The sequence below is a fragment of the Giraffa tippelskirchi genome, chromosome 3, assembly GCF_054371585.1.
Source record: "Giraffa tippelskirchi isolate mGirTip1 chromosome 3, T2T-mGirTip1v1.2.pri, whole genome shotgun sequence".
NCBI classification, from domain to species: Eukaryota; Metazoa; Chordata; class Mammalia; order Artiodactyla; family Giraffidae; genus Giraffa; species Giraffa tippelskirchi.
The window spans coordinates 18,252,136-18,276,864 of NC_137277.1; the positions used below are offsets into that span (position 1 = coordinate 18,252,136).

Below are 24,729 nucleotides of genomic sequence, written 5' to 3' on the forward strand. Positions count from 1 at the left end.
CCAGTCTCCCAGCGCCCACTCTTGGGTGCTCCCTTCCCACTTTTGGTCTCCAGTCATCACACTTCCTCCAGGGCCACGGGGCACGGGGGAGGGTCCTGGGCCGCAGTGTGGTCATTCACAGAAAGGAGACACAGGCTGGTGTGAGTTCCATGGAAGCCCTGGGACGTGATCTTTAATGGACGTTCCTGTCCCTGCCTCCCCACCCCGAGCCCCAGATGACGTATTTACAGGATGCTGTTTGGAGCCAGTTCCAGGCCCACGTCAATGTGCCTCCACCCCTCCCTGGGCGCCGCCAGGGTGGGGCAGGAGGATGTGGACAGCTGGGAGCCAGGTGGACTGGTCACAGGAAGTCTTGGGTTCTCCACACCACACCCCCACCGCATGTGCATGCACACACAGACGTGACCGTGTGTGCAGAGGTATTCACACTTGTGCGGAGATGTGGATCCAAATGCTTGTGCCAGATGCATCGCCACCTGTGTGCACGTGTGTACCACCCGTGTGCACGTGTGTACCACAAGAGGATGCATTAGGGTACCGCCGCAATAGTGCAAATCCAGCCCTTAGCCTCCCGCCCCTGCCTCAGCTTGTGTGGCTGGCTGGTGGGGCAGGACTGGCCATAGGGGTACCCCACCCACCCCCTTGCTTGGGCAGTGCCAGCTGGAGTTCAGTATCGAGGACCCCACTGCAGCCACATCCGGCCACCTTAAAGGGTGTCAGTGGGCCTTGGTCCCCAGTTTGCCCTGAGGGGTGGTACAGATAAACAGGGAGCCATTTCTTCCATGATTCCTCCTCACAGATGCCCCAGAGGGATTAAGACAGGCAGCTCAAAGACCCTGGGGGTATTCGGAAACCCCTGGGGAGGCTTGGGGGTACCCCTGGGCAGAGGAGCTCCATTCATTTGTGGCTTTCATCCAGAAGGTAGCTTGATCCCCAGCTTGCCCCTGCTGGCTGGTTTTTAGCAGTCAAGGAGCCAGAGCTCCTATGTCCCAAGTGAGGGTCATGAGGAAAGGCCATGGGCAGGACTGTGTTTGTGGGGGGACTGAGGAATTCTGCCCAGCCTTGGCCTCAGGTTCAGCTGCAGTGGAGACCAGATTGGAGGACTGATGGGGAAAATGACTGTAAACTTACTACTCGGCCCTGGAATGGGGTTAAGGAGCAGAATGGGCTTGACAGGGCCTTAAGGACGTTTCTGGAAGCTGAGGATCAAACGTGAGACTTGCCTTTTCCTACTTCCTCTTGCACATCACAGGCGGAGCCCCTAACCCTCCAGGCACTGGGCCACCCCTGGCCTTCCCTCCTTGGGAGAGCCTCCCCCAGCAGATGGCCTGGGACCTCCAGGCCATGCCAAGGGGCACCTAAACCCTGAGTCAGCCCCAGCATCACCCTTCTTGAAAGGGGGAAGGTGCCATGTTATTTCAGGGACTATGTATTCTAGGATCCTACCCTCCTCCCAAATACATGCGTCCTGGCAGGGACAGCAGGATGATTGTTTTGGAATTGAAGACAATCTGGGACGTGTGGTCGCCGTACCCATAACCTAGGCCTCGGGCACGGAACAGGCAGCTTTGGTTTGATTCAGCACTCGGACTTGTCTCCAAGCTCAGCAGGGCTGGGCGGAGGGGGCGCACAGGGTTGCCAGGCCCCTGCCTGGCTTGGGGACTTCTACGTTCAGTGAGAAGATGCTAGGTGTGACCACCCCTGCGGGGAGGGCCAGAGGGATGGCCAGGCCTCAACTCCTTTAGTCCTTCCTGCAAATGTTGAAATATCCCCACAGCTGCCTGGCCCAAGCACCCCCAAAGTTACATTCATCAGTTGAGATTCAGTAAAAAAAATAATAATAATAAAAAATAAAAGGTTGATGTCAGCTCCCTCCCCCTAGGTGCCAGAGAGGTTAGACCCTCCCTGGTCCCAGCTGCCTGGTTTTGAGGCGGGGCCACCCCAGGCCAGCCTCATTGCTGGCTGCGTGCCCTCCCCCCGCCCAACTTGAGCTGTGGCAATCTGTGATGATGGAGGTTACATTCACAGGAGGAGAGTTGGTGTGCAAGGCCAAAGCCGCATGAGGTGGGGTGGGGGACCATGAGGGAAATGCCCTCCAGGCCTGGTCCACCCTGGTGGTGTGAGGGCAGGGCCACGACCCGGCCCCAAGCCCCTGTGGGGCCAGGAGTTGAAGGGCTGGGCCTGGAAGACATTGGCATGGTGCCTCCCTCCGTGGCTGGGCGGGGGCAGCCTCCTGGTTCTGGGCGGAGATGGTGGGCACCAGACTCGGAGGGAGGTGGGGGTGGCACTTAGGCCCCTCCGGACCTGGAACGGAGAGGGGGCATCAGGGGAGGATATGAGGCAGGGCCCAGAGGGAGAGCACCCCCACCTCAGCCGGCCCCGGGAGGTCAGTGCTGGGCCCTGGAGGCAGCGAGTCACAGGCTGGACAGAGAGGGGGTCTGGCGGGAGGTCAGACAGTGGCGACATGAAAGACAAAACGGATGGGACGCAGAGGTAGGCTCCCTTCCCTGGGGAGGAGTAAGGGGGGTGGTGCGCACAGCTCCAGGGTCCACGGGGCCAGAGGTGGGCTGACCATTGGAAGGGCAGGAGTTAAAGGACCAAGGCCTGAGAGGGTGAGTGGGCTGGAGAAGGGGGCACGGGGCACGTAGAGGACTCTCTTCCTGGAGCGGGGTTCTCCCACCCCGGGAGTGACAGCCGTGACCGCAAGGGTGGGGGAACCGGCCCCAGCTCCCCATCAACAGAATGCGAGGTGACGAATGAGATGGAGGAGACAAGGACAGCGGGAGGGAGAACGTGGCCGGCGTCACACTGCCCCCTGCTGGGTCGGGTCGTACCTTCCTCGGCGGATGTTTCTTCAGGAGCCAAAGCGAGGCAGGCAGAGAAAGGAAAAGAAGCCTTCCGTGACCCTCCCCTTCTCCCAGGGAGGGGCCTCTGGCTCCCAGGAGACACCTTGCCCCAGAGATGCTAGACATTCCTTTATCCCTAGACGCTAATGACAAGCCCAGGGATGTTTGTCTCATGTTCAGAGAAAACAAAAAGAGAGCTGGTCCAGGAAAACCTACTGAAGTTGAGTCCTGCATTTGAGTCCTGACTGCAGCTAACTCACTGCCTGACCCTGGGCCTCGGGTCCCTCGTCTGTACAGTGAGGGGTTACACCAGCTTGAGGGCCTACAATGTGGGTGCCCACAGAACAGCCATGGCTGGGTAGGGCCCAGGGACTGGGGACTTGGGCAGCCCCTGCTCAGCTCCACTCTGTGGCCAAGCTGGGATGCACTGAAGAACAGGGGAACCCAATCTTCTCATTTTTCAAGAGAAGCTGAAAATCGGGATTCTTAACGTAAAATGCCTCCGTTTTAAAAGTCTGAGTAACTGATTTTTTTAAATATAAAAACAAGACCCTGTGGGCTGGCTTGGCTTGCGATGTGTAAGCTCTGGTTTAGCTAACCTCTCAGGGAGGTCCCCTCAGCTCCAACAGCCTGGGGTTCTGATAACCCTGGGGGATGCAGGGGGTGTAGGGGGTGTGTTCATGTCTTACTTAAATCCCCAGCCCGTGCCGCCCAGGACGATGGCTGCAACCAGAACAGCCCCGGCGATGGAGCCAATGATGATGTTGGTGCCGCTGGGACCTGGGGAGGAGAGCAGGGTGGGGTTGGCAGGGGCAGGCATGGAGAACAGGAAAGACAGAGCCCCACCCTAGCCAGTTTCAGCCTCACCCTTATATCTCTCTGTCTCCCCCGTGGGCGGAGACGTGGGCAGGGGGTTGTGGATACTGCAGTCTTTGCCTGTCCAGTCTGGCTGACAGATGCACTTCCCTTCATTGCTGCAGACCTAGAGGTGGGGTGGGGCCGGTACAGGTGAGCAGGGCCCAGTCCCCTCTTATAAGCCCCTCCCGCGATCCCTGGCCTCCAGGCACCCACCCCGTGGTGGGAGCAGATCCGGCGCTCCCCGCTGCCCGGGCAGGTGCTGAAGTTGAAGGCAGAAGCTGGCAGGCAGCGATGGTCCAGGCACAACATGTTGGGCCCGCAGGCTGTGCCGTCCTCCACATAGCTCAGGTCTGAGCCATCAGCCAGCTGCACATGACCACCCCTGGGGAGACGGCACAGCCAACCTCTGCCCTTGCCCTCCACCCCCACACAGCTGTAACCTCCCCTTCCCCAGCCATGGTCCCAGCCACACCTGCAGTCCAGTTCTTTGCCCTGGTGGTAGAAAGTGACGCTGCTGATGTCTCCCCCTAGATCCCCCAGCCGAGGAGCTCCAGAGATGTTGACACAGAGGAGGAAGCCACACAGCACATCCCTGTTCGTGTGGAGACAGTGGGCCCCAAGTCTGACCTCAGACCCAAATACAGACCTCGTGTCTGCCCTCTTCCCATCCCCCGATTTTTTCAGAATTTCCCATTAGGACTCAACAGCTTGCCCCATCTCTGAAAAAACCCTGCCCAGCCCCAGAGCCCAAGCCCCCAAACTGGGATGGCCCAACCAGAAGCTTTGACGACTCACTGTTTATTGCACTGGACCCAGCCTGACCCCTTGCGCCCACAGTTGCCACGTTCTGTCCCCTCCACATTCAGCTTCTCATAGCAGAAGCGATCAGCAGCCACTGTAGGGAGAAGAGGCCAGCGTCACCCCACCCACTCCAGAACCCACCTGGGACCTCGGGCCTGCATCTCCAACAATGGCCTGACTCCAAGTCCAGCTGAGTCACTGAGATCCTGGGGGGCTGCACATCTGTTGGAGGGGTTTTCAGCCAGAGCCTGCCCCCTCTCCAGACTCTCAATTTCAGTCTTCCAGAGTACCTTCTCCCATCTCCAGCCGAAGACTCACCATGGCCCCAAAGGGCCTGGCACTGCCGGTCCCGGGTTTTGCAGCGACCTCCGTAGCAGCGGCCCTGAGGGACAGTCAGGAGACAAGGGACAGAGACACTGAGGACAAGACAGGACACTGCACTGAGCCAGAGACCCAGATGAGGCGGAACCTCCATCCCTTCATACCTGTTCATGATCACAGTAGTAACCGTCCAGCTTGTGCAGGTTAGGTGGACACTGTGGAGAGAGGCACTGGACTGAATAGAGCTGCCCCAGGACTGGGAGCTAAGTTCGGCTCCAGGGAAGAGTAAAGGCCTGCCAAGTGGGGGCTCTGGCCCCAGGGCCCCTCCATGCCAAAGACAAGAGCAGAGAACTCAGATCACATGGCTTAGCAGGTCCCAAAGCCTCTCCAGTCTCCATCAGTTTTCTGCACCTACTTCACGGGACTGGGAGTACTCGATGACTGGCATGTAATAAGAATTTAGACATTAAATAATATTATTACCCACTGTTATCCCTAGTACACTCCAGGCACCTAGCCAGACTATAAATACTGGTCGAATGATTGGAAGAGCAAAGCCAGGAGGCATGAAAAACTCCTATCTCAGATGAGAAACAGCCTGATCAGCTGTGGCGACGCCAGCAGCCCAGAGGAGGGGCGCGGAGAACAGTCACCCAGGAGAGGGATAGTGGCTGCCTCGTTGGGGGTCCGCAGGGCGGCCGGCACGGGCGGACCTGGCTCGAGTCCCCGGTGCAGGTCTCCGCGATGTCGCACTCGTTCACAGCCTCTCGACAGGACACACCCCGCGGCTCGTACTAGAGAAGGCATGCATTGCGGGGTTCAAGCAAGAACCACGCACTCCCGCGTCTTCCCGCCTCCTCTGCCCCACCCTCTGCTCGGCTTCGTCCGGGACCGCTCCCTGCCCACCCGCACCGCACCCTCCGCTCACGGTTCCGCCCACCCCGCCACTTATCAGCAGGTGCTCCGCCCCACTCCCCGTAGCCCCGCCCTCAATAGAACATAGGGTGCCGCACACTCCGCCCCTCTCCTTTCCCATTGGCGCTTTCTTCGTGTTAAGCCCTGCCGAGCCTCCGGCGGCCCCACCTCCCTAAGTGCCGCCCCCTACATCACTCTGCCCAGTACTCCCGGTCCCGCCGCCTTTCCGCCCCTGCGGTGGGTACCGCTCACCTTGCAGCGGCGACAGCAGAGCCCGTCGCTACACATGGCGTCGTGAGTCAGGGTGCATTTCTTGCAACAGTTCCCGCCCGCGCGACTGCACTCCTGAGGGGCACAGAGAGAAGGCGAGCCCTGACCCTCCCCACCCAGACCTCCCTCGCACCCACCCCCGCGTCCCCCGCCTCCTATCTGGCGCCCGCACCCGTCTCGCACCTGCACCGAGCCGCAGTCGCACTCCTCCCCCGCCTCCACGAAGCCGTTCCCGCACTCAGGCGGGTCCAGGAGCTGGACGGGGAAGGGGTGTGGTGTCGCGAGTCTGGCCGGGACTCTGCCCAAGCCCCGCTCCCACGTTCCTCGCCCTGCGGCTGGTATTATACCTTGAGGGGCTTGTTGAAGAGGCAGCTCCCGCCGCCCTCCTGAAGAAATTGGTTGTACTCGTCGATACTGCAGCGCGAGAACTTGCGGGGCAGGTAGAACCTGGGCAGGGGTGAGGGGACCGTGCTGCTGAGTGCCCGCGGGCGCCCCCTCTCGCCCCTTCTCAAGATTGGGATGGGGTGCACCAGAGGACTCGGTCACTGTCTCGAGGAGGCTGAAGATCTATGTGCCTGGACACTGCACGAAAATCCTCCCGCCTGCCCATCAAAGGGCAGTGGGCGGGGGACGCCGCTCTAGTTGACTCCCGGAAACCTCAGGACTCCGAGAGAGTCGGAGGTTTGTGCGCTGAAGGGGAAAAGGGCCCCCAAACGGGGCTTTGGCGGCGCCCAGTGGCGACTGTGCGCATTGCAGCCTGGACAATTCTGGCGTCCGGCTAGGCAATGTGTGTGTCTCCCTGTACAGTGTCCACAGACAACTGCGTTTCTTGGAATTCTGAGTGGTCCCGAGAGCGGGGTCTCTTGAGGCAGCCAGGTCCAGAATGTCACCCAATGCTCGCCCTGCGACTCCCTTTGCCCAAGAACTCACCCAGTGTCCTCCATGATGCAACCCAGCCAGTTGTCCGGACATTTGCAGTCCCCTGCAAGTTGAGCCAGGTGAATGTAAGGGCGGGTGAAAGACGGTTCCCCTTGTATGGACACCCTCTTCACTTCTAGAATGTGGGTCTGGGCTGGGGGTGGGATCTTCACTGATACCTGCTGAGCTCCGGTGTTTATTCCACATCATGCCCAGGTTCTGCCCCAGCGTCTGGGCCAAGGTCACTGCCATGGCCCCCATGTTGTCATACTTGGGGTGAAAAAGATGGAACACAAGGATATCTACATCCCTCCAAAAGGCACAGTGCTCATGCCCTTCGCAGCCCCCTCCCTCCAACCCCTCACCCCAGTCACACCCCCATCCAGCTTACCTCGTTCACGCCCCCTCCCCTGGACAGCGAGCAGATGCCCCCCACGTAGGCAGCCCCGCTGCTGGTGCTCTGGAAAGTTCTGCCCCTGGAAGAGAGAGGGTTGCCAGGAGAACTGGCTAGCCTGTTCTCCCTGGTGGCTAGCCTGGGCTGTGAGGGGAGACAGGCGAACCCCCGTACCAGAGCCCCTCCATGGGGAGGTGATGAGCAGTGCCCTTCATGTCAGCCTGTGTGACTCAGGCAAGCCCCTTTCCCCTTTTGGGTTCATTTGCCCATAAGCCAAATGAAGGATTCTAATAGGTCATCTCTAATTGCAAGGACCTTTTATCAGGTTTTTCTCCCGTACCAGGGCATTGGGTCCCTGAGAAAGGGATGCTGGGACCATTTGAAAGGAGGAGCAGGGTGAAGGGGAGGTAATGGGCAGAGGAAGGTCACCAGGGTAGGGAAAAGGGGCCTCAGCTTAAGAGGCAGGGGAAGATGACCAGCCACTGTTGCAAGAGCAGGTACAAGGGGATCCCAGTCCCCTCGCCCTGCAAGAGCACCTGGCCCAGAGCCATGTTCAGTAACTCTGTGATCTGCAATGACCAACAGAGGCTGGCAGGGTCCATGGAGTGGCGGACTCACGAGAAGAGGTGGGTGGCATCACTGGGCTCAGGCAGGCCCTCCCGCCGGTAGACCATGAGCCTGGCCAGGGTCTCCAGGAGGTCATCCTGCACCTGGATCTTGTCCCCATCTGCCCACGTTTCCATGGCAACCAGCACTATACGTGTATTGAGCTGCTCCTTGTACATCTGTGCCAGGAAGGGAGAAGATGAGGAGGGGGCTGGAGGTCAATCTGTCCCTCCAGGAAGTGGGGGTCACAGGCTGACTATGCCGTTGAGCGCTCACCCCAAGGATGTGTGCATTAGTGTGGGGCGTGGGAGGAGAGGGAAGGGGAGGGCGGCCTGCTCACCACATCTGCCAGGTTCACCACGGACTTGGCAAAGTTGCTGGTGAGGACCACCGACTGCCGCATCTGCTCAAACTGGGAGAGAAGAGAGTGGGCAGAGGGCAGGGCTGCTTCCACTCCCTCCTCCCAAAGTCACTGCCCCACCCTGCCTGGGAACGTACCAGCTGGTGGTCATTGATCACAATCAGCTCCACATACTTGGTCTCACTGTGCACTGTAGGGTGGCCCCGGCGGACCTGGGGGGTGGGTGGGCACTTGGAATCAGTCCCCTCCACGTCTGGTCAAGCCATAGACAGACTCGAGAGGGGCTGGGCTCCAGCCAGGAACAGTACCAGCTCCTCACTGGTGGGGATCCCATCCAGCCTTGGTACGAGGCAGGCAGCCTCGGTTTGCCCACTGTGGGGACGTGTGTAGACACTGGCCTTAGGGAGTGGGGTGGGGGGCTTCCTCCCAGGGGTGTTCTCTGACCTCCAGCCACATCAGTCAGAGCCCTCCTTTGCCCTGGCTACAGACGGGGGTATCCTGTCTGGACCACTGCCTGAGATCTCTGCAGAGGGAGGTCTGTACGGGCCCCCGTACCTGCCTTTTCCTTCTCAGCCTCGGCCTGTTCGGAGGGGCAGGATGGTCCGGGGCAGCAAACAGGCAGCCTGGGGGGAGGGTGCTGGTGAGGGGGGCACAGCCGGCCCCCTCCCTAGCCCCGCTTTCCCTCCCTTACCTGGTTCCCTGCATCCGAGGGGGGCTGGGAGGAGAGGGGTCCGGTAAATGAGGTGGGGAAGGGGTCCCTGCAATGAGGGGAAATGAGTTCTTGGGGGGTCCGGCCAGGTCTGCTCTGAGCCCCATTGTGGGGGGACATCTCCAGCCCTTCCCCCCACCCCACCCCAGGGTGACCCAGCACTGGCCGGAGCTCCCATGTCGGATCTGGTCTCCCAGATGCTCAGATTCCGGGGTCAAGACCTGGGGGTGCCCTGAGAGACAGGGGCAAAGGACACTGGAGCCCAGTGGGAGGTTACTTGGAGGACAGAGGGGACATTGGAGCTGGGGGGCATAGCAGGAGGGAACCAGAGCTGGGGTCGCTGCAGAGGGCAGTGAGGCTGAGGTTACCAAGGTGGAGGGGGGTGGGAGGGGGGCGGAGGCAGCTGCAGCCAGTGAGATGACAGCCACTGCGATGACGAGCGGGGAGGGCCGTTGGGGAGGGGCTCACCTGGGCATCTTCCCGAGGCCCGGCCATCTCTCGGGGCTCCACGATGTAGGTGAAGTTCCCGTCAGAGAAGACCCCACTGCAGTGAGAGAAACGCAGCTCCCCACCGTCCCCGTCCCCAGGCCTGGAGGCTCCTCCCACCACCCAGCCCCTCCCCACACTCACTGCAGCCCTTGGCAGGTGGAGAGGGCAGCAAAGGAGTGGGGGTTCCCCCGAAGCTTCCCCTGGTAGTAGCAGTGGTCTCCAGCACCCTAGAGGAGCAGAGAGCGTGATGGACGTGCCCCCTTCCCGGCATGAAGGCATGAAGGCTACTGAAGCTGCCCCGTGTGGTGTGCAGGTGGCTGGAAATCTGGGGACCTGGAAATCCGGGGGTATCTGGAAATCTGGGGACCTGGAGCCTGGCTCTGCTCTGGCTGTGCTCCTAATTGGCTGTTGCACCCTGGGCAAGTTCCTAGCCCTCTCTGGGCCTTCTTTACCTCATCTACAACATGAGGACCCTGGAGCACATCAGTGCCCCTTAACCATGAACTGGGGCTGGTAGAGGGGTCACAGACTTCTTTGAGAAGACTAACTGACATTCACAAAGCACCTACTGGGTGCCAGGCAGTGTTCTAAGCGCTTACCATAGACCTGCTCGCTTAATCAGATGAAAGCTAGGGGCTCACCCCCGACACGCACACACCATTTCACACATAGTGTGTTCACAGATGCCACAGCCTCTGTGGACAACCCCTGGTCACGTGGTCTGCGGCTGAGGAACTGAGCAGCGTGTGTCCTCCCAGCCCGGCTCGCGGGTCAGAGGGGATTGACACCCCCTCGCCTCTGCTTCCTACAGAATTACTTGTGCTCCAGTTACTGAACAAGCTGGAGGGGGAGGGCCGAGGCTATTTATAGACACTCATTCATCTTTGCTCACACCCCTGGGCCTTCGGGCCCGGGACCCTGGGGTCCCAGGGAGCCAGGAATTCCTGGGGCATTGGTGCTGAGCAAGATTCTGGCCATGGAGCACTGGGGGTCCTGAAATGTCTCCAGGCTGGCAGACAGGTGGCTGAGGGCCTGTCCCCTGGAGTTGGGCAAGGGGAGCTCAGAGCTCCACACCATTTGACAGGCCGCCCCAACTCTGATTCTGGAGGGGCCAGGCCCATCCCCATTGCAGAGTATACCCCGGAGCCCATCTCCACCAGCCACCTCTCCTGTCATTTCACCTCCCCAGCCCCTTCCAAAGGCACTCACGGTGCTGTGCTGGGTCAGCCCCTCCCGGCTGAAGTGGCGCTCCACGTATTGTGAAGAGAGAAGGTGACTGGAACAGACAGAATGGGCAGGAGGAAGAAGGGGGTCAAGGTGGGGCTGGGTCCTGCTTGGGATCCAACCCTGCTCAGATCTGGGTCCCCTGCCCCAGCCCAGCCCCCAGACCCAAGTCCAGGCCATGCCAAGCCCAGGCCATGCCTTGCCCACCCGCGGGTTGCTCAGCTCCCGGACTCCAGGCCACACTCACTGGTTCAACTCCAGATCCAGAGTGAAGTTGGAGTTGAAGGCTGGGATGACGAAGCTCACCTGGGCCAGATGGACAGGCTGGGAGAAAGGAGGGAAGGCAGAAGAGGTGTCGACCTGGGGAGGCCTGGTGGTGGAAACTAGGGGGCCAGGGAAACCCGGGTACAGGGAGCAGCCCTGGGGAGGGGATGGCCCAGACCCGGTAGCTGTGGGGACCACTGATTTGGAGGGAAGATGCTTTCCTCCAAGCTCATCTTCCTCCAAGACCCTGTTCCTTTCCTGAGTGGAGAGGCAGGCGTGGGTATCCCTGGGCACTGACCTCCCTGCTCTCTGGGTGCCAGTCCACCTTCTCTGGTGTTGGTGCCTCCGTGGGGCCAGTCCACAGGAGCAGCAGGGAAGGACCGAGGCAGCTCAGCCTGCCCACTGCCTCACACCAGAGCCTCCCTGCTGTTGGCAGGGCCACCCCCACTGCCAGGTGGACTAAAGGGAGGCCCCTAGAAGTATCATGGGAAAGAGGCAAACAGGAGATAGGGTACAGTGTGACCCCGGGGCCTCGCTGAAGTAGGTCCCTCACTTCCTCCCTACGTCCCCCTCCCTACGTTGGCCCTAGCCTCAACTTATGGAGGGGACCTTGTACGCTGCAGACAGGGTTAGAATTGATCGAAGGGCCCCTGGAAGCTGGGGTGATGGGCAAATACCAGCCCGTCAGGAGGAAAGAACTTGGCTCCTCTACCCTCAAGTCCATTGCCCTCTGCCTCGCCCAAAGCAGCTCATCTTTAATATTTCAATCCCATGGTTAATTTTTAAACACGGAAGTTTTCCTGATAAATTTTTCAGAGGGGCCTTTGCAGTGGGGCTGGGAGGCTCCAGGTTGTCATGGCAATGTACCAGGCCTGAGCAAGATGGCTGCCCTCCCAGGCCTGGGCACCCAGCTACGGTGGGGGGTGGGGACTCCAGAGCTGAAGCTAGTGAGCCTGGAAGGAAAGCGACTCTGAGATAAGAAGGGGCAGGAGAGTCTGGGCTGAGTGGGAGTTGGCTTTCTCAGCTCCCATGCCCACTGCAGGCCTTAGGTCTTACAAAAGATCGTGAAGCAGGAGAGGGGCCTAGGCGGGACTGGAGCCTTCTTCTCACGCTCGTCCATTCAAGAAGGCTAAAATTCAGATCCCCAGATGAGGGGCCCACCAAGCTGTACAGATGTGAGAAAGTTTGTTGGCTGTCTTTTTTGGGGGGGAGTAGGTTATAAGAAGGAGGGGAGCCCCGATGTCAGAAAATCCCATAGCCTGGAGCAAGGCACCTTCCTGGTCAACTGCCTAGACTACTGCTCTTCATGAGCCCTTAGTATGTGCCAGGCACTGTTCTAAATACTTTACGTGTGTGCGTGCTCAGTCGTTAAGTCATGTCCAACTCTTTGCAGCCCCATAGACCGTATCCCGCCAGTCTCCCCTGTTCATGGAATTTTCCAGGCAAGAATACTGGAGTGGGTTGCCATTTCCTTCTCCAAGGGATCTCCCCGACCCAGGGATCAAACCTGCGCCTCCTGCATCTCTTGGATTGGCAGACAGATTCTTTACCCCTTCGCCACCTGGGAAGCCCAAACTACTTTAAATATCATCATATTTGATCTTCTCAACAAACAACCAATGGAACAGATGTTACTGTTATCCTCATCTGACATATGGGGAAACTGAGGCACAGAGAGGCTAACTAACTTGCCCATGGTCATAAGACTAAGAAGTGGTAGAGCTGGGACTCAAGCCTCAGGAATCAGCTTCCGGGGCCTTCTTACCCGGAAGGTGAGGTAAGGTGGAAATGGCCCAGTGTCCATGAGAGGTCCTGGGAATCAGGGTGAGAGTGGAAAAGGGCCAGAGCCTGGCTCTGCAGCCCTCTGAGCCCCAAGGACACGGACTCACCCCATCCCAGGTTGACTGAAGCTCCAAGCTCCATCCTAAGCCCCTAGAGCATCGATTAGACTTGAAATAGAAAGTCAAGGACAAGAAGTCACTGCTTCCTCCTCCCCACCTTGGCCTGGATCATCTCTGCTTTCCCCCTGCCCCTCGGCCCCGACCAGCTCTGTCCCCAATACCCTACCTCCTTGGTCTGGCCCATCCCTGCCCTCCTTCTCTCCTTGTGGGACTTAGACGATCTCTGCCTTCCCCACCCACCCCTGTCTGGACCACCTCTTTTCTCTCCTGCCCTTAGGTCTGTTTCTACTTGTTCGTTCTGGCCCCAGGGACAAGCCTCTGTTCCTGCCCCTATGCTGGCTTGGCCACCCAAGTGAGCAACCTGTCCAGGACCCTTGCCTTGATTCCACTCTCAGAAGCTAGTGGCCTCACCTCTCTGAGTTCAGATTTTTCCCCCTGAAAATGATAAGATGCAAGCCTGTGAGGTTGGCTTGCTCGGAGGATTCTGGAAGGGGCAACCCTGGTGCTTGCAGAATCTCCCCCACTTAGGAAGTCGGTAAGCTAACCCACCAGGCTCCTCTCTCTCTGTGCGGACAAAGTTGACCACCCCTCTGGAGAAAGCCAGATCAGTGGGGGAACAGACCCCAGGTCCTCTCTGTCCCCAGCCCTTCTGCAGCCTGCCGAGGCCTTGGCTCCCTCCCTACCTGGCAGGGCCTAACTGGGGACTGGGCGCCTCCCCAGCAGCTCCTGTCTTGAGTCCCAGCAGGACACAGGGCTCAGGCCAGGAGGGGTCCTGGGGCAGTGCAGGGGCTGCTGTGGGGGCTGGGAGGCAGGCCCAGGAGAAAGGGGAGGGAAAGTGCATAGCTGTGCAGGTCTGCCTGATCTGGCCCAATGTGGGGGACATGATGGGGACACCCCTTGTCTACAGGAAGGGAAAGATCAGGCAAACCCACCTCAGTCCCCAGGACCTCTGTACCCCAGGTGGCTGGAAGGGGGCTTCTGCTGGCACCACAGTCCTAACTCCCCCACCCCACCCCCAGTCAAGCTTTCAGCTTGTGTTCTATTAACCCAATTGCTCCTGGTGTGGCTGGCTTCCTGCCCCGGCCCGGCCCGGCCCTGACCTCTCCTGTGATCCCTCGGTCCCTCCCTTGGGAGCCTCTAGTGTCCCTGACTGCCGTCCTCCCCTGCACCCAGCTGCTGGTGACAGCCGACCGGCCTCCATCCCATGCCCTGAGCTTGCCTCTGCTCTCCGGCCACCGGCTCCCGTGTGCTCAGGCTCATTTGATCTCAACCCGCCCAGGCCGTCTGGTGCTCATTTTATAAGTGCCAGAGAGGGACACTTGGAGGTGACTGGCCCAGGGCCACACTGAGGAGGCGCTGGGTCAAGGCTCACCCTCGGGCTGGTGTTCCTGTCTCTCACAGCCGCTGTGACCACCTGGCTGCAGTGACCTTGCCCACCCTGAGGTTTCCCCGTCACCAGTTGGTCCACTCTCCAGGCATCTGCTTGCCCACCACCAGATAGGATGCAGAGGTCAGGAGGTAAAGATCCTGCTGAAGTTCTAGAATGACAATACGGGTGCACTGTCTCTATACCTATGGGGAAGTGTAGAGTCTTGGGGAGGAGTCTTGGGGAGTCTTGGGGAGGAGGAGGTTAAAGACCTTTCTGGTTCCCAAATGCCCCAAAATTCAAACATCCAGGTGCTACTCCTCACACAGCAACCTGAACCCCTACCCTCGTCTGTGACCACAAGCCTCCACCCACCCACCCAAAAGGGCTCTGAAGTGAACTGAAAGTGGCTCAGTCGTGTCTGACTCTTTGTGATCCCATGGACTAAGCAGTCCATGGAATTCTCCAGGCCAGAATACTGGAGTGGGTAGCCTTTCCCTTATCCAGGGGATCTTCCCAACCTAGGGATTGAACCCAGGTCTCCCACATTGCAGGTGAATTGTTTACCAGATGAGCCACAAGGGAAGCCCAAGAATACTGGAGTGGGTAGCCTATCCCTTTCCCGGCGGATCTTCCCCACAGGGCTCTGGCTCCCCTCTATTCCTGGGCCCTCTGGTACACTGATTTCTTTGGTCACTGATTCAACTTTTCATAGGGGTGGCACGTAGGCTCCTGGAGCTCCAGCTGCACCTGCCCTTTTTCCTGCCCAGGAGCCCCTACACTTATGTTGTAGGAAAGGTATCAGAAAGAATGAGTGAGCTGCTTACCCTCTCTGAGCCTCAGTCTCCCCACTGGTAAAATGATGTTGTCATGAGGACTAAAGGAAAGCCCTCCTTAACATGTTATTCTCACAAAGGTTGTGCTTAGTCGCTCAGTCATGTCTGACTCTCTGCAAGTCCATGGACTGCAGCTCTCCAGGTTCCTCTGTCCATGGGATTCTCCAGGCAAGAATACTGGAGTAGGTAGCTGTTCCCTTCTCCAGAGGATCTTCCCAACCCAGGGATCGAACCCAGGTCTCCCGCATTGCAGGTGGATTCTTTACCATCTGAGCCACCTCACAAGGGTTAGTAATAATAAATGAAGAAGGAAGTATATATGTTCCAGCAGAACTGAGCTTTGAGGAATTGGATAAACCACGTGGGCTGGTGGTGGCAGATGGGGAAGAGCCAGAAAGACTGGGAGAAATCCCCCCTGTTCCTAGCCGTGGTCCCTCAAGATGCAATGAGGCTCCACTTTTCAGCAGGACCATGGGAGTCCTGGGGAGTGAGCACAGTTGGACCAATTTCCGATAATGGAATTTGACCTAAATGCTTGAAGACAGAGTCACTTCCTTACAGGGTCATTAGTCTCTCTGGGGACAGAGTCTGGGCAGCTGGGTCCCTCTAGGCAATCAGGAGGGGTGCTTAGGTGAGGCCAAGTCCACAGGCTAGTCTGGCTGGGGAGGATTCAAGACGCCTACCATGTTGCCCCCCGCCACAAACTTGCCCGGAGTCTGACAGGTAACCCTAAACGCCCTAGCTCCTGTTTCTGACACCCAGCGCTCCTGCCACACCTGGCCCTGGAGGGAGGGCAGGCCTGACAGATGTTGAACATCTGCTCTTGCCGGATCCCAGGCAGGACGCCTGACGCCCATCATCTCCGCTAATCCTCCCAGCAGTCTGGCAAAGCAGGGACCACTGTTACCCCCATCTCATGGATGGGGAAGGTAGGGTTCAGAAGGCTTGCCCAGGTCACTCAGTCAGAGGCAGGGGAGCCAGGATCCACTGAAGCTGTCCTGCCTCAAGCCACAGGCGCAGCCTTTCAAAGGGAAACTGAGCTTCCTGAATGAATTCTCTCTCTGCCCAACCTCAAGGCAGGGCTGGTTCACAGCCTCCCTGGAGCAAGATGGACTCAGCGCAGATCCTTGCCCTGGCTTCCAGCCACCAGCCTCCTCCAGGAAACCCCTCCTGCCTCTGACCCCAGGGCAGAGCTGTGACCTTGGCCGCAGAAACCACAGCACAGCCTTGGCCCAGGGCGGGTACTAGGGCTCCAGGCACAGATCCTGTGGCTCCCTGCCCATGACTGCCATCTTGCAAGGGCGGGGGAACTAAGGCTTGCCTAATTGCCCCCCAACCCTCTGCAGCAAGACAGCATGGACACTGCGGCACACACCCTTGGTCAAGGGCTTCCAGGTGGCAACTGATGGCCGGGGCAGCCCTCACAGGAGCGCAACCCAGTGACTGAGGTCCCCTCCCCCAGCTGACTCGTGGCCCTGGGACCCTTATCCCCTCTGTTCACTAACTCATATCCTGCCCTCCCTTTTGTTCTGAAGGAGGCTTGGTTTTTCCAGGGGGAGGCACAGCCCACATAGCAGCTTGATCCCTTCAGAACACATATAGCCTCCAATTCATTCAGCCCACTGACCCAGGTACCCTTGTGCAGTGAACAACCAGCTCGACTGTACACTGTGGCCCGCACTCTTCCACCTCACTCCCAGCTGCAGCCTCCCGCCGATCACAAGTTTCTGCACTTCCAGAAGCTCCCCCACCTCTTGGTCCTAGGCCCAGCCTGCTTGCAAACTGGACAGAAGTGAGGTGTTGAAGAGATCTGTGGCAAAGAGGGCAGAGTCCCCTAACCCCCTCTTTGCTGTACCCCTGAGCGAGAGGCCAGCATGCATTGGCTAAGAGGGCTGCCCTGAAAATCAATCTGGACCATGCTACTGAAGTGCTGTGTGACCTGGAGTACTTCACCTCTCTGTGCCTTTCCTCATCTGTGAAATGGGAATAATAATATCCTCACCTCCTGGAATTGGGTTGAGGATGTAATAAATTAATAACACACAAAGGCAGAACAGTGTCTGTCCCACCAAGGGCCCAGCAAATTTAAACTTTAATTTCTCTAACTTCTAATTCCTTCCTGGCCAGCTTCCCTCTCCCTGGTCCCCGCTCACAAAAGTCAGGAGTCTTTCCCCATCCCCACCTCCTGGTAGTGCGTGGGTCTGAGATGAATGTTCTGATCATCTTGATTTGAGGGATCCAGAAGCTAGGGCTCAGAAAGGTGTGGTGGCCAGCCCAAGGCTGGAGCAGGTGAGCACCTCAGATCCCCCATCCCACCCTGCCAGCCAGCATGTGTCCCCAAACTCGCCATGTGACCCATAGCAGATAGAGATCTTGCTGCTGCCCCAACAACTTGCTTGGCTTGAGGTCCCAAACGGGTGCAAGAACTTTGGACAAAACCACACAGTGGCGGGGTTTGGGGGGCACTTCCTTCGGGACAATGGGCTCAGGGCTGCACAGGCTCCACCAAGAGCCCCTGAGGTTCTGAGGTCAAAAGTGCTCCAGGGAGAGATGCCCAGTGGGAGTGGGAGGGGCTCCCTCCGGTGAGGAGGGACTATTCCAGACATCTCATCTTGTCTCCCTTGGTCCTCCTCCACCTTGTGCTGGGTGGGGTTGGAAAGTGCCTAAATCCAGAGAGTGCAGAACGGCTCCATGGGAAGAGCCTTGGTCTTGGAGAAAATCACTCCACTGATAAAGGTCTCATTGACTGGGACTTCCCTAGTGGTCCAGTGGCCAAGACTCTGTGCTCCTAAAGCTCCGGGTTCGATTCTTGGTCAGGGAACTGGATCCCACATGCCGGCACTAAGTTCTCATGCTGCAACTAAGACCTGGTGTAGCCAGATCAATATATATATGTAAAAGATCTCATTGACTTTGGGCAAGTTACTTAACATCTCTGAGCCCCAGTTTGTGCATCTGCAAAATGGGTAGACAAAAGTTACCCACCTTACAGAGTTGTGAGAAATCCACCTCAGGGGAAACAAGTACACACAAGGCAGGGCAATGAGTCAGTCTCCCGGGGAGGCTGAGGTGAGGTCCAAGGGAAGGGAGAGAGATCCCCACTGGAGGAGGTGACTGTGACCACTGCCCCGCAGATCCACAGAACCCTCCACTCCTGCCCTCCAGACACCCTGTTGGGCTTATTCAGACTTGGTCACACACACATGCCAGCCATTCACCCAGCAGAGCAACACCCAAAGAGATTCCCCCACCCTCTGTGTATCCCACCCAGCTAGTTGCACCCATCCTGATCTTTCCTCCATCACAGGCACCACCAGACCTCAGAATCCTGCCCGTGACTCTCTCTTCAGGAAGGACGAAGCTGAAGGAGCACCCACTTTTCATTCCTCCCTGGCCCCCCAGCTTTCCCTCATCCTTGTCCTCTGATCCCACTGTGGCGACACCCCATCCTACAATCTGGACATCCCCTAGGATACCAGTCAGGAGACCCAGCAGCCCGCAACGGAAGTCAGCTCCCAGTCATGGTTCACAGGCAGGGGGCCACCAGAGGAGAAAGTCGGACTGAGGACCAAACTCAGCCAGCATGACCCCATCCCTGGCCCTGGGACCATCCCTACTGCCCATCGATCACCTGCCAGGGAGCCTGGGCAGCCTCCATCCCCTTACCCTCCCTCCTAGCCCACCTTCCTCTCCCCCTCCCCTAGGCCTCCCTGCTCAGGACCATTAAACACCCCCTCCCCTGCTCTCTCAGGCACTGCCCTGAGTGATGGTCCATCTATTATGCATGCTGCCTTCCTGCTCCATTCCATTTCCCGAGTAGCTCCCCCTGCACCCCCACAGCCCCCTCCACCCCCCCTTAAGGGCTTTTAACCAAGTACATTAGGCAGGGCCAGATGCCAGTCTGACAGATGTCCGTAATGCTAGCCTCCGTTTCTCTCCTTCCTCCCTCTGCCCAGCTCGATTCACCTCCCACCACTCCCAGCTGCCAAAACTTCCCAGACCTTGGTGGTACCCTTCCTCTGAGTCTCTCTACTCCTCTTGTTTCTGCCAGGCCTCGCCATCCCGCCCTCGCCGCCCCCGTTGGCCTGGCTAACTTTCAGCTTCGAGCTCCTGGAGAGCCGAGGCGTGCTGAATGAATATTCCATCTGGGTGATTATTATTCACATGATATTAATTAATTATTAATTGCAATTAATCTCCTTCATTTCTAACCTTCCTCAGGGAGGCAGGAGGGGCCTGGCAGCTGAAAGGGACGGGGGGGGGAGTGGAGTTGGCATTTGTGAGTGAGCCTGGGGCCTTGAACCTTTTCCCAAGGCCCCACCCAGAGCGAGAACACGGAGGAGCACAGAGGTCCTATCAGTGCGCAGGGGAAACTGAGGCAGAAGCAAGCACTAAGCTGGTCCCCCCAAAAGCCCATTGAGAGTGGCTGTGGTAGAAACCCGGGAGCCCTAACCCCTGAATGGGTTCTTAGCTGCTTCTTCCTGCCTCTCACTGCCCTCCCCAAGCTCCATGTGGTGTAGGACCGCTTCTTTGGACAGGAGAGGGGGCTGGTGGAAGGCGGACCAAGGCTGGACTGAGCCCTGGGCCTTCTGGGTCCTCTGAAAGCAGGGAATCCCCACCCTGATGGGAAGGGGCCTGGAGAGGGGCAGGCAGGTGCTCCCACTAGTGGGTTCCAGCACCCTCTGAGTAGCCCATTGCATGGAAAGGGAAGCTGCTGGGGAGGCGCCCAAGCCCAGGCTGCCCCGTGGTCGTCCCTGGGCTCTAAGGCCTGCTCCAGCCCCCTGGCCTCACCGCCCGCCCCACTCACCGGGCCGCCCGGAGGCTCCTGGCGGACCCTGGTGTCCAACTGCTGCTTTCGGACCTCTCCCCCGGAGCTCTCTCCCACCAGACGGCTGGGCTCTGTGACCTCCGGGGCTTCTGGGCCCCCCAAGTGTGGAGAGACCCTCCAGCGCAGAGCTCTAGCAGGACCCCGGGTCCCCACACCTGGGGAGAGAAGGCCATGGCTGCAGACGGATGCCCACCGGTGGGGCAAGAGACCAGGGCACGGGGTGTGTTCGGCACGCCCCTCCCCCACTCTGCTGTGGCCCTTGGAGCCCGGTGGGGAGCAGTTCTGGGTGGGAGGACCTGCTGCCCTGCAGAAAGGGAGAGGGGCCAGGAGCTGCTGCACTCCAGCCCGGCCGTCACGACTGCCCCCCCAACCCATCTCCTCCCAAAGCCGCAGAGACCTGCAGACTCCACGGCCGGCGACAGGGGGCTGGCCGCGGTGGGGGCCAGATGGGGACAGGTGGGTGCCTGCTCCCTCCTCCCTCCCCCGCCCCCCGTCCCCCGCGCTCTGGACCGGCTGTCACCCCGAGCACTGCAGAAAAGGTGGCTGCAGCAGAAACTGCCGCAAAACCCGGGGCGGGGGCAGGGAGGGGGCGCCGGGGCCGGGCCGGGCGGGGGTCACTCACCCGGCGAGGGGAGCAGTGGCAGCAGCAGCAGCAGCAGCGCCGCGAACGCCCAGCGCCGCAGCCGCCTCATGGCTCGCTCATAATCCTCGGGGTCCGGGGGCTGCGGCGGCGCGCGACGCGGGCGGGCGGGAGGAGCGGAGGGCGGGGAGGCGCGGGCTGCGGACGGCGCGGGCGGGGGCGCCGGGCGGGGGCGCCGGGCGGGGGGCGCGGGCCGGCGGGAGGAGGCGGGGAGGGCGCCCGGCTCAGCGCGCTCCGGCCGCGGCCATCCCGGCGCGGCGGCGGGCCGGGTTAAGAGCCGAGCGGCGAGCACGTGAGCCGAGGGCCCGCCCCCGCCCCCCGCGAACCCCCCCAGCCGGGCAGGGCCGGGGCCGCCTCAGCGCGAGGACAAAAGAGGCGCCGCCCGCCTGGGACCGGCCTTCCCGCGACCTCCTTGGCCCCCTAGACAGGTGCAGGGCGGGGCGCGCCGGTGTCCACCTCTTGGTCCTCTCCTCAGCCGCCCTTGCTTGGGGAGCTGCGAGGACCCGTCGGTTCGTAGGGGGTGGGAGGCGGGGTACAGAGGGACCCCCGGACTCTGAGCCGGAGACGGCCCCTCTGGGGCAGATCCATGGCTGCCCCGCCTGGGTGCTCCCCGCTCTGGCTTTGAACCCAGGAGGAGGCTTCCTTGGAACCAGCCACCAGCGCTGGGCTCCACCGAAGGCTAGGGGGCCAGGGACAGGAGTGAGGGGCAGGGGCTCTTGTGGCCCACAGCCAGCTCGGGCCTTTGGGATCTCCCGTGGCCGAGCAGGGCACTGTGGGTCCTCTCAAACCAGACCCCTTTCTAACCAGCAGTTTCCTTCCCTGGGTGGATGATACCTAGGGGGCTTCTGGCTTTGCTGCTGTCCTCGGAGGAGATTGGCTTCCCCTCTCTGGCCTGAGTGCCTCACACAGGGTGCCCTGATATTTCCCCTTCCCCCAAATACATAAAATAGCCAGGTGATTTACATGAAGGTAGCGTGTCCCATTTCTGTCCCTCCCTTTTGGCAGTCTACATCTTTGAGGAGCAGAAGATACCTCTGGAGCCCGCAGCCTCCCCTCTCTGCCAGAAGGGCAGAGCAACCAGCTAGGCTGCCCTGGCTACAGACCATCTGGCCTCTATGCCTACCTCCCCAGCTGGTCCCCCAGCTCAGCTCCCAGACTCCCAGGCAAGATGAGTTCCCACGGCTTGGGGTCCCGGGAGCCAAAGATGGGATAAGGTGAGGTAAGACATGGGCTCCGCTGGTGAGGCCTCGCCTTGACTTTGTGCCCCAGGCCAGAGCATCCTTGCACCCACAGTGGGCGACCACAGGTCACTGAGGAAGGAGCAGGAGTGGACACAGGGAACCCCTTGGTGGGTCCTCTGCTTCCCTGGCGACCCAGGGCCTCTGTCAGGGAGGGTGCTGCCTTTAGCTTGTGACAGCACCCCCCCACCCCAGCTCTATTTTAGGCCCAGGAAAAGTGAGAAGGCGATTTCCCAGGAGGCTCTGACATCAATGCTGGGAACAGGGCGACTCCCCTTCCCCCTCATCCAACCACCTGCCATTCCAGACCCAGATGCTCAGCAAGCCTGGGTTGATTGTTCCTTCATCCTGGAGACATCTTGAAAACCTCCTCCAGGATGTAGGGGCTCTGGGGAATTAAGACCTACTGTGTGATATTCCCTGGAAACCTACAATTACCCAGGACGGGGAGACCATGCTTCTCACTTTACAGGTAGGGAAACTAAGGCTCCAAGAGGCTACGAGAGTTTCCCAAACAGCTGGGCAGTGAGAGGTATATCCCATTCTCCAAGGTCCCCCTCCTCCCCGTATCCTCACTTCTGCCTTCTGTCTGGGACTTAGAAGGGACTGGCCCATCTACTCCATCTAGCCCACCCTTCACCCCCCTCACCAGCCTGTCGTATCCTACCTTCGCCATGCTACAGGGCCTCCCAGGAGAGATGGGGTTTGTCATTTCACACTGGAGGGCCTTGGGCCTGTGGGAGTCTGGATCCCCTCCCCCAACACGCCCAAGACCACACAGAGACCCCAGTCTGTGGCCCTGACCTCCTAGGCTGAGGCACATTCTTAACTCTGTGGCCCGGGGCTGTGGTTCCTGGGGCTGGTTGTTGGGGAGAACTTGCTGACCCTGAGTGACGCATCTCTGGTAGCTTTCTGGACCAGCTCCACTGGTGCTCAAGTGTACGGCCCGTTGATCTGCAATAGCCCCTTATCTCCCTGGGTTCCCAGCTCTGAACAAGCCCAGCTGGACATCTTGACCTTCCCTTGACCATATCCCACTCCCTGCCCTGAGGCCCCTCCCTGAATCTTGTCCTCAGGGTTAGCTCTGCTGCCAGCTGCACGCCTCGCCCAAGCAGAAGGCTTGTTTCAGATCCCTCACCCAACTTCGCTGCTGAGGTCGGGGGCTGTAGGTGGCCTTTCCTCAGACTGGGAGAGGAGAGGTGGGGTGAGGATTGTCGCCAAGGACGGATTCTCTACTTAGCCTGGGGGCCCTGAGGGCAGGGCCTGTGCATCCCCCTCAAAGAGAGGTTAGTTTTCCCGGGGGAGTTCCCCCCCCCACCAACCTCACAGCTGTGGCAGCTCCTTTGGACCCTATGCCTATCGCTTCTCCCCCGCTCGGAAAAAGCCAGAGGTTGGTGGCCACTGTCGTCTTGACACCACCCTTGGGCCACCCTCTGGGGGAGCTATTAGGCTCTGGTCCCCCCCGAAGCCCTCCTTCAGGAGCCCCTGACCATCAGGAGGCTGGGGCCTCCTTCCCCTGTGCAGTTCTTCCTGACCTTCAGCCAATTTTTCCTTCCAATTTTCCTGCACAGAGGCCAAGCTGGGCTGATGCGGGGTGAAGACCTAGTCCCACCCAGCAGCAGCTGCAGGTAAGGGAGGGGAGACTGCTGCCCTGGCCCTGGGGTGGCTCGGTGGGCAGGGATCCTGCTGACAGAGGCCCCCCAGGCTCCCACCTAGTCTGAGAGGCCTGCAGCAGAGGCCGTGCCAGGCAAGGACGCAGGATGCAAGGTGGGAAAGGGCTCCAGGAAACCCACAGGGGTCCCAATCCTGGTTAACAGCTTTGTGACCTTGATCAAGTCCTCCAATCTCTCTGAGCATCAGTTTCTTCACCTGGGAAATGGGGCTTCAAAAGTGTCCCCCAACAGTGCTGCAGAGGGATAAATGTGTGGACAAGCCTCTGGAGCTCAGAACAGCGCCTGGTGACAGACAGAAGGGTTCACTCACCCTAAGCTCGCACTATTCATGTCGCCCTTGCAGTGCCAAGGAAGAAACTAGCTCCTGGCCGTTGTCCAAGACCCAAGGGACTCCTTTATGGCTTAGGGATCTCAGTGTCCCCTCTACCCAGCATGAGGGGAGATTGATGACGTGATACTGAGGGGTGGGGAGTAGGGAAATGCCCACAGCACTAGAACAAGGAGTTCCTTCTGCTGCCTCCCACATCTTGTCCAGCACCGTCCTTTCCAACCAGGAGAGGACCGCTATTGTCATTCGAGTATCTCTTGGAGGGAAGCCTCAGTCTCTTCCCTCCTGGCTGTCTGGGTGGCCACCTCCTTTTTATTTACTTATTTATTTATTTAGGCTGCACTGAGTCTTGGGTTGCTGCATGGGCTTTCTCTAGTTGCAGCGAGCGGGGGCTACTCTCTAATTGTGGTGGGCAGTCTTTTCGTTGCGGTGGCTTCTCCTGTTGCAGCACAGACTATAGAGCACACCGGTTTCAGTAGTTGTGACACGTGTGCTCAGTGGTTGCAGCTCCCGGGCGACAGAGCACGTGCTCAACAGTTGTGGCCCAGGGGCTTAGTTGCTCCGAGGAATGTGGGATCTTCCCATGTCTCTTGTACTGGCAGGTGGAGTCTTTACCACTGAGCCATCAGGGGAAGACCACGATTTCATTCTGACTCCCTCGTAAGGTGACAATGACTCTTACTTCCATTCTTTAGATTTAGAAAGCTGACTTTCAGGAGTTTGCCCAGGGTGACAGAGTGGCAGGACCTGGATTTGAACTCAGGCCTGCGTGACTTGAGGTCTATAGGATTCATGGAGAATATGGAGGCTGTGCCTTGAAGAGCATTCTGGGTGTTGTCCAGGGTCAGGTCAGGGCCTGAGAGAGAGCACACGGGGGCTGGATGGCCCAGGGTGGTCTGGCAGGAGGTGGTGGAGAGGACAGGGAGGCAGGGCGGGTTAAGGG

At 59.4% G+C, this 24,729-nt stretch overlaps 1 protein-coding gene across 6 annotated transcripts; it reads right to left on the minus strand.

Moving 5' to 3' along the window:
- Nucleotides 1-141: 141 nt before the first annotated feature.
- On the minus strand, nucleotides 142-20,793 carry ADAM11 (ADAM metallopeptidase domain 11). Of its 6 annotated transcripts, none has more exons than XM_081577148.1 (26): nucleotides 20,530-20,793; nucleotides 19,887-20,062; nucleotides 10,960-11,036; nucleotides 10,698-10,764; nucleotides 9,630-9,715; nucleotides 9,468-9,543; nucleotides 8,982-9,048; nucleotides 8,850-8,913; nucleotides 8,428-8,502; nucleotides 8,270-8,341; nucleotides 7,942-8,108; nucleotides 7,321-7,405; nucleotides 7,109-7,199; nucleotides 6,942-6,993; nucleotides 6,359-6,458; nucleotides 6,195-6,266; nucleotides 5,994-6,086; nucleotides 5,540-5,620; nucleotides 4,991-5,041; nucleotides 4,824-4,887; nucleotides 4,500-4,599; nucleotides 4,177-4,296; nucleotides 3,918-4,086; nucleotides 3,714-3,828; nucleotides 3,536-3,626; nucleotides 142-2,852 (listed from the first exon to the last, which is right to left on the minus strand). In XM_081577148.1, exons 7-26 carry the CDS (start codon nucleotides 8,993-8,995, stop codon nucleotides 2,804-2,806), a joined length of 1,725 nt encoding a protein of 574 aa, XP_081433274.1. In that variant the 5' UTR covers nucleotides 8,996-9,048; nucleotides 9,468-9,543; nucleotides 9,630-9,715; nucleotides 10,698-10,764; nucleotides 10,960-11,036; nucleotides 19,887-20,062; nucleotides 20,530-20,793; the 3' UTR covers nucleotides 142-2,803. The 6 variants fall into 6 exon arrangements, with proteins under 6 accessions (XP_081433274.1, XP_081433269.1, XP_081433273.1 ...); XM_081577143.1 differs by having other exon boundaries at nucleotides 8,846-8,913; nucleotides 20,530-20,787; XM_081577147.1 differs by having other exon boundaries at nucleotides 8,982-9,005; nucleotides 20,530-20,617.
- Between the last annotated feature and the right edge of the window lie 3,936 nt (nucleotides 20,794-24,729).

Bases quoted from the DNA above. Each gene is read 5' to 3' on its own strand.
- ADAM11 (XM_081577143.1), bottom strand. From the start codon at position 20,599: ATGAGGCGGCTGCGGCGCTGGGCGTTCGCGGCGCTGCTGCTGCTGCTG. The intron at 10,765-10,959 runs GTGAGTGTGGCC...TGTCTGTTCCAG, and splicing joins CTGGATCTGGAGTTGAACCA to TCACCTTCTCTCTTCACAAT. The intron at 6,994-7,108 runs GTATCAGTGAAG...CTCAACTTGCAG, and splicing joins TAAACACCGGAGCTCAGCAG to GGGACTGCAAATGTCCGGAC.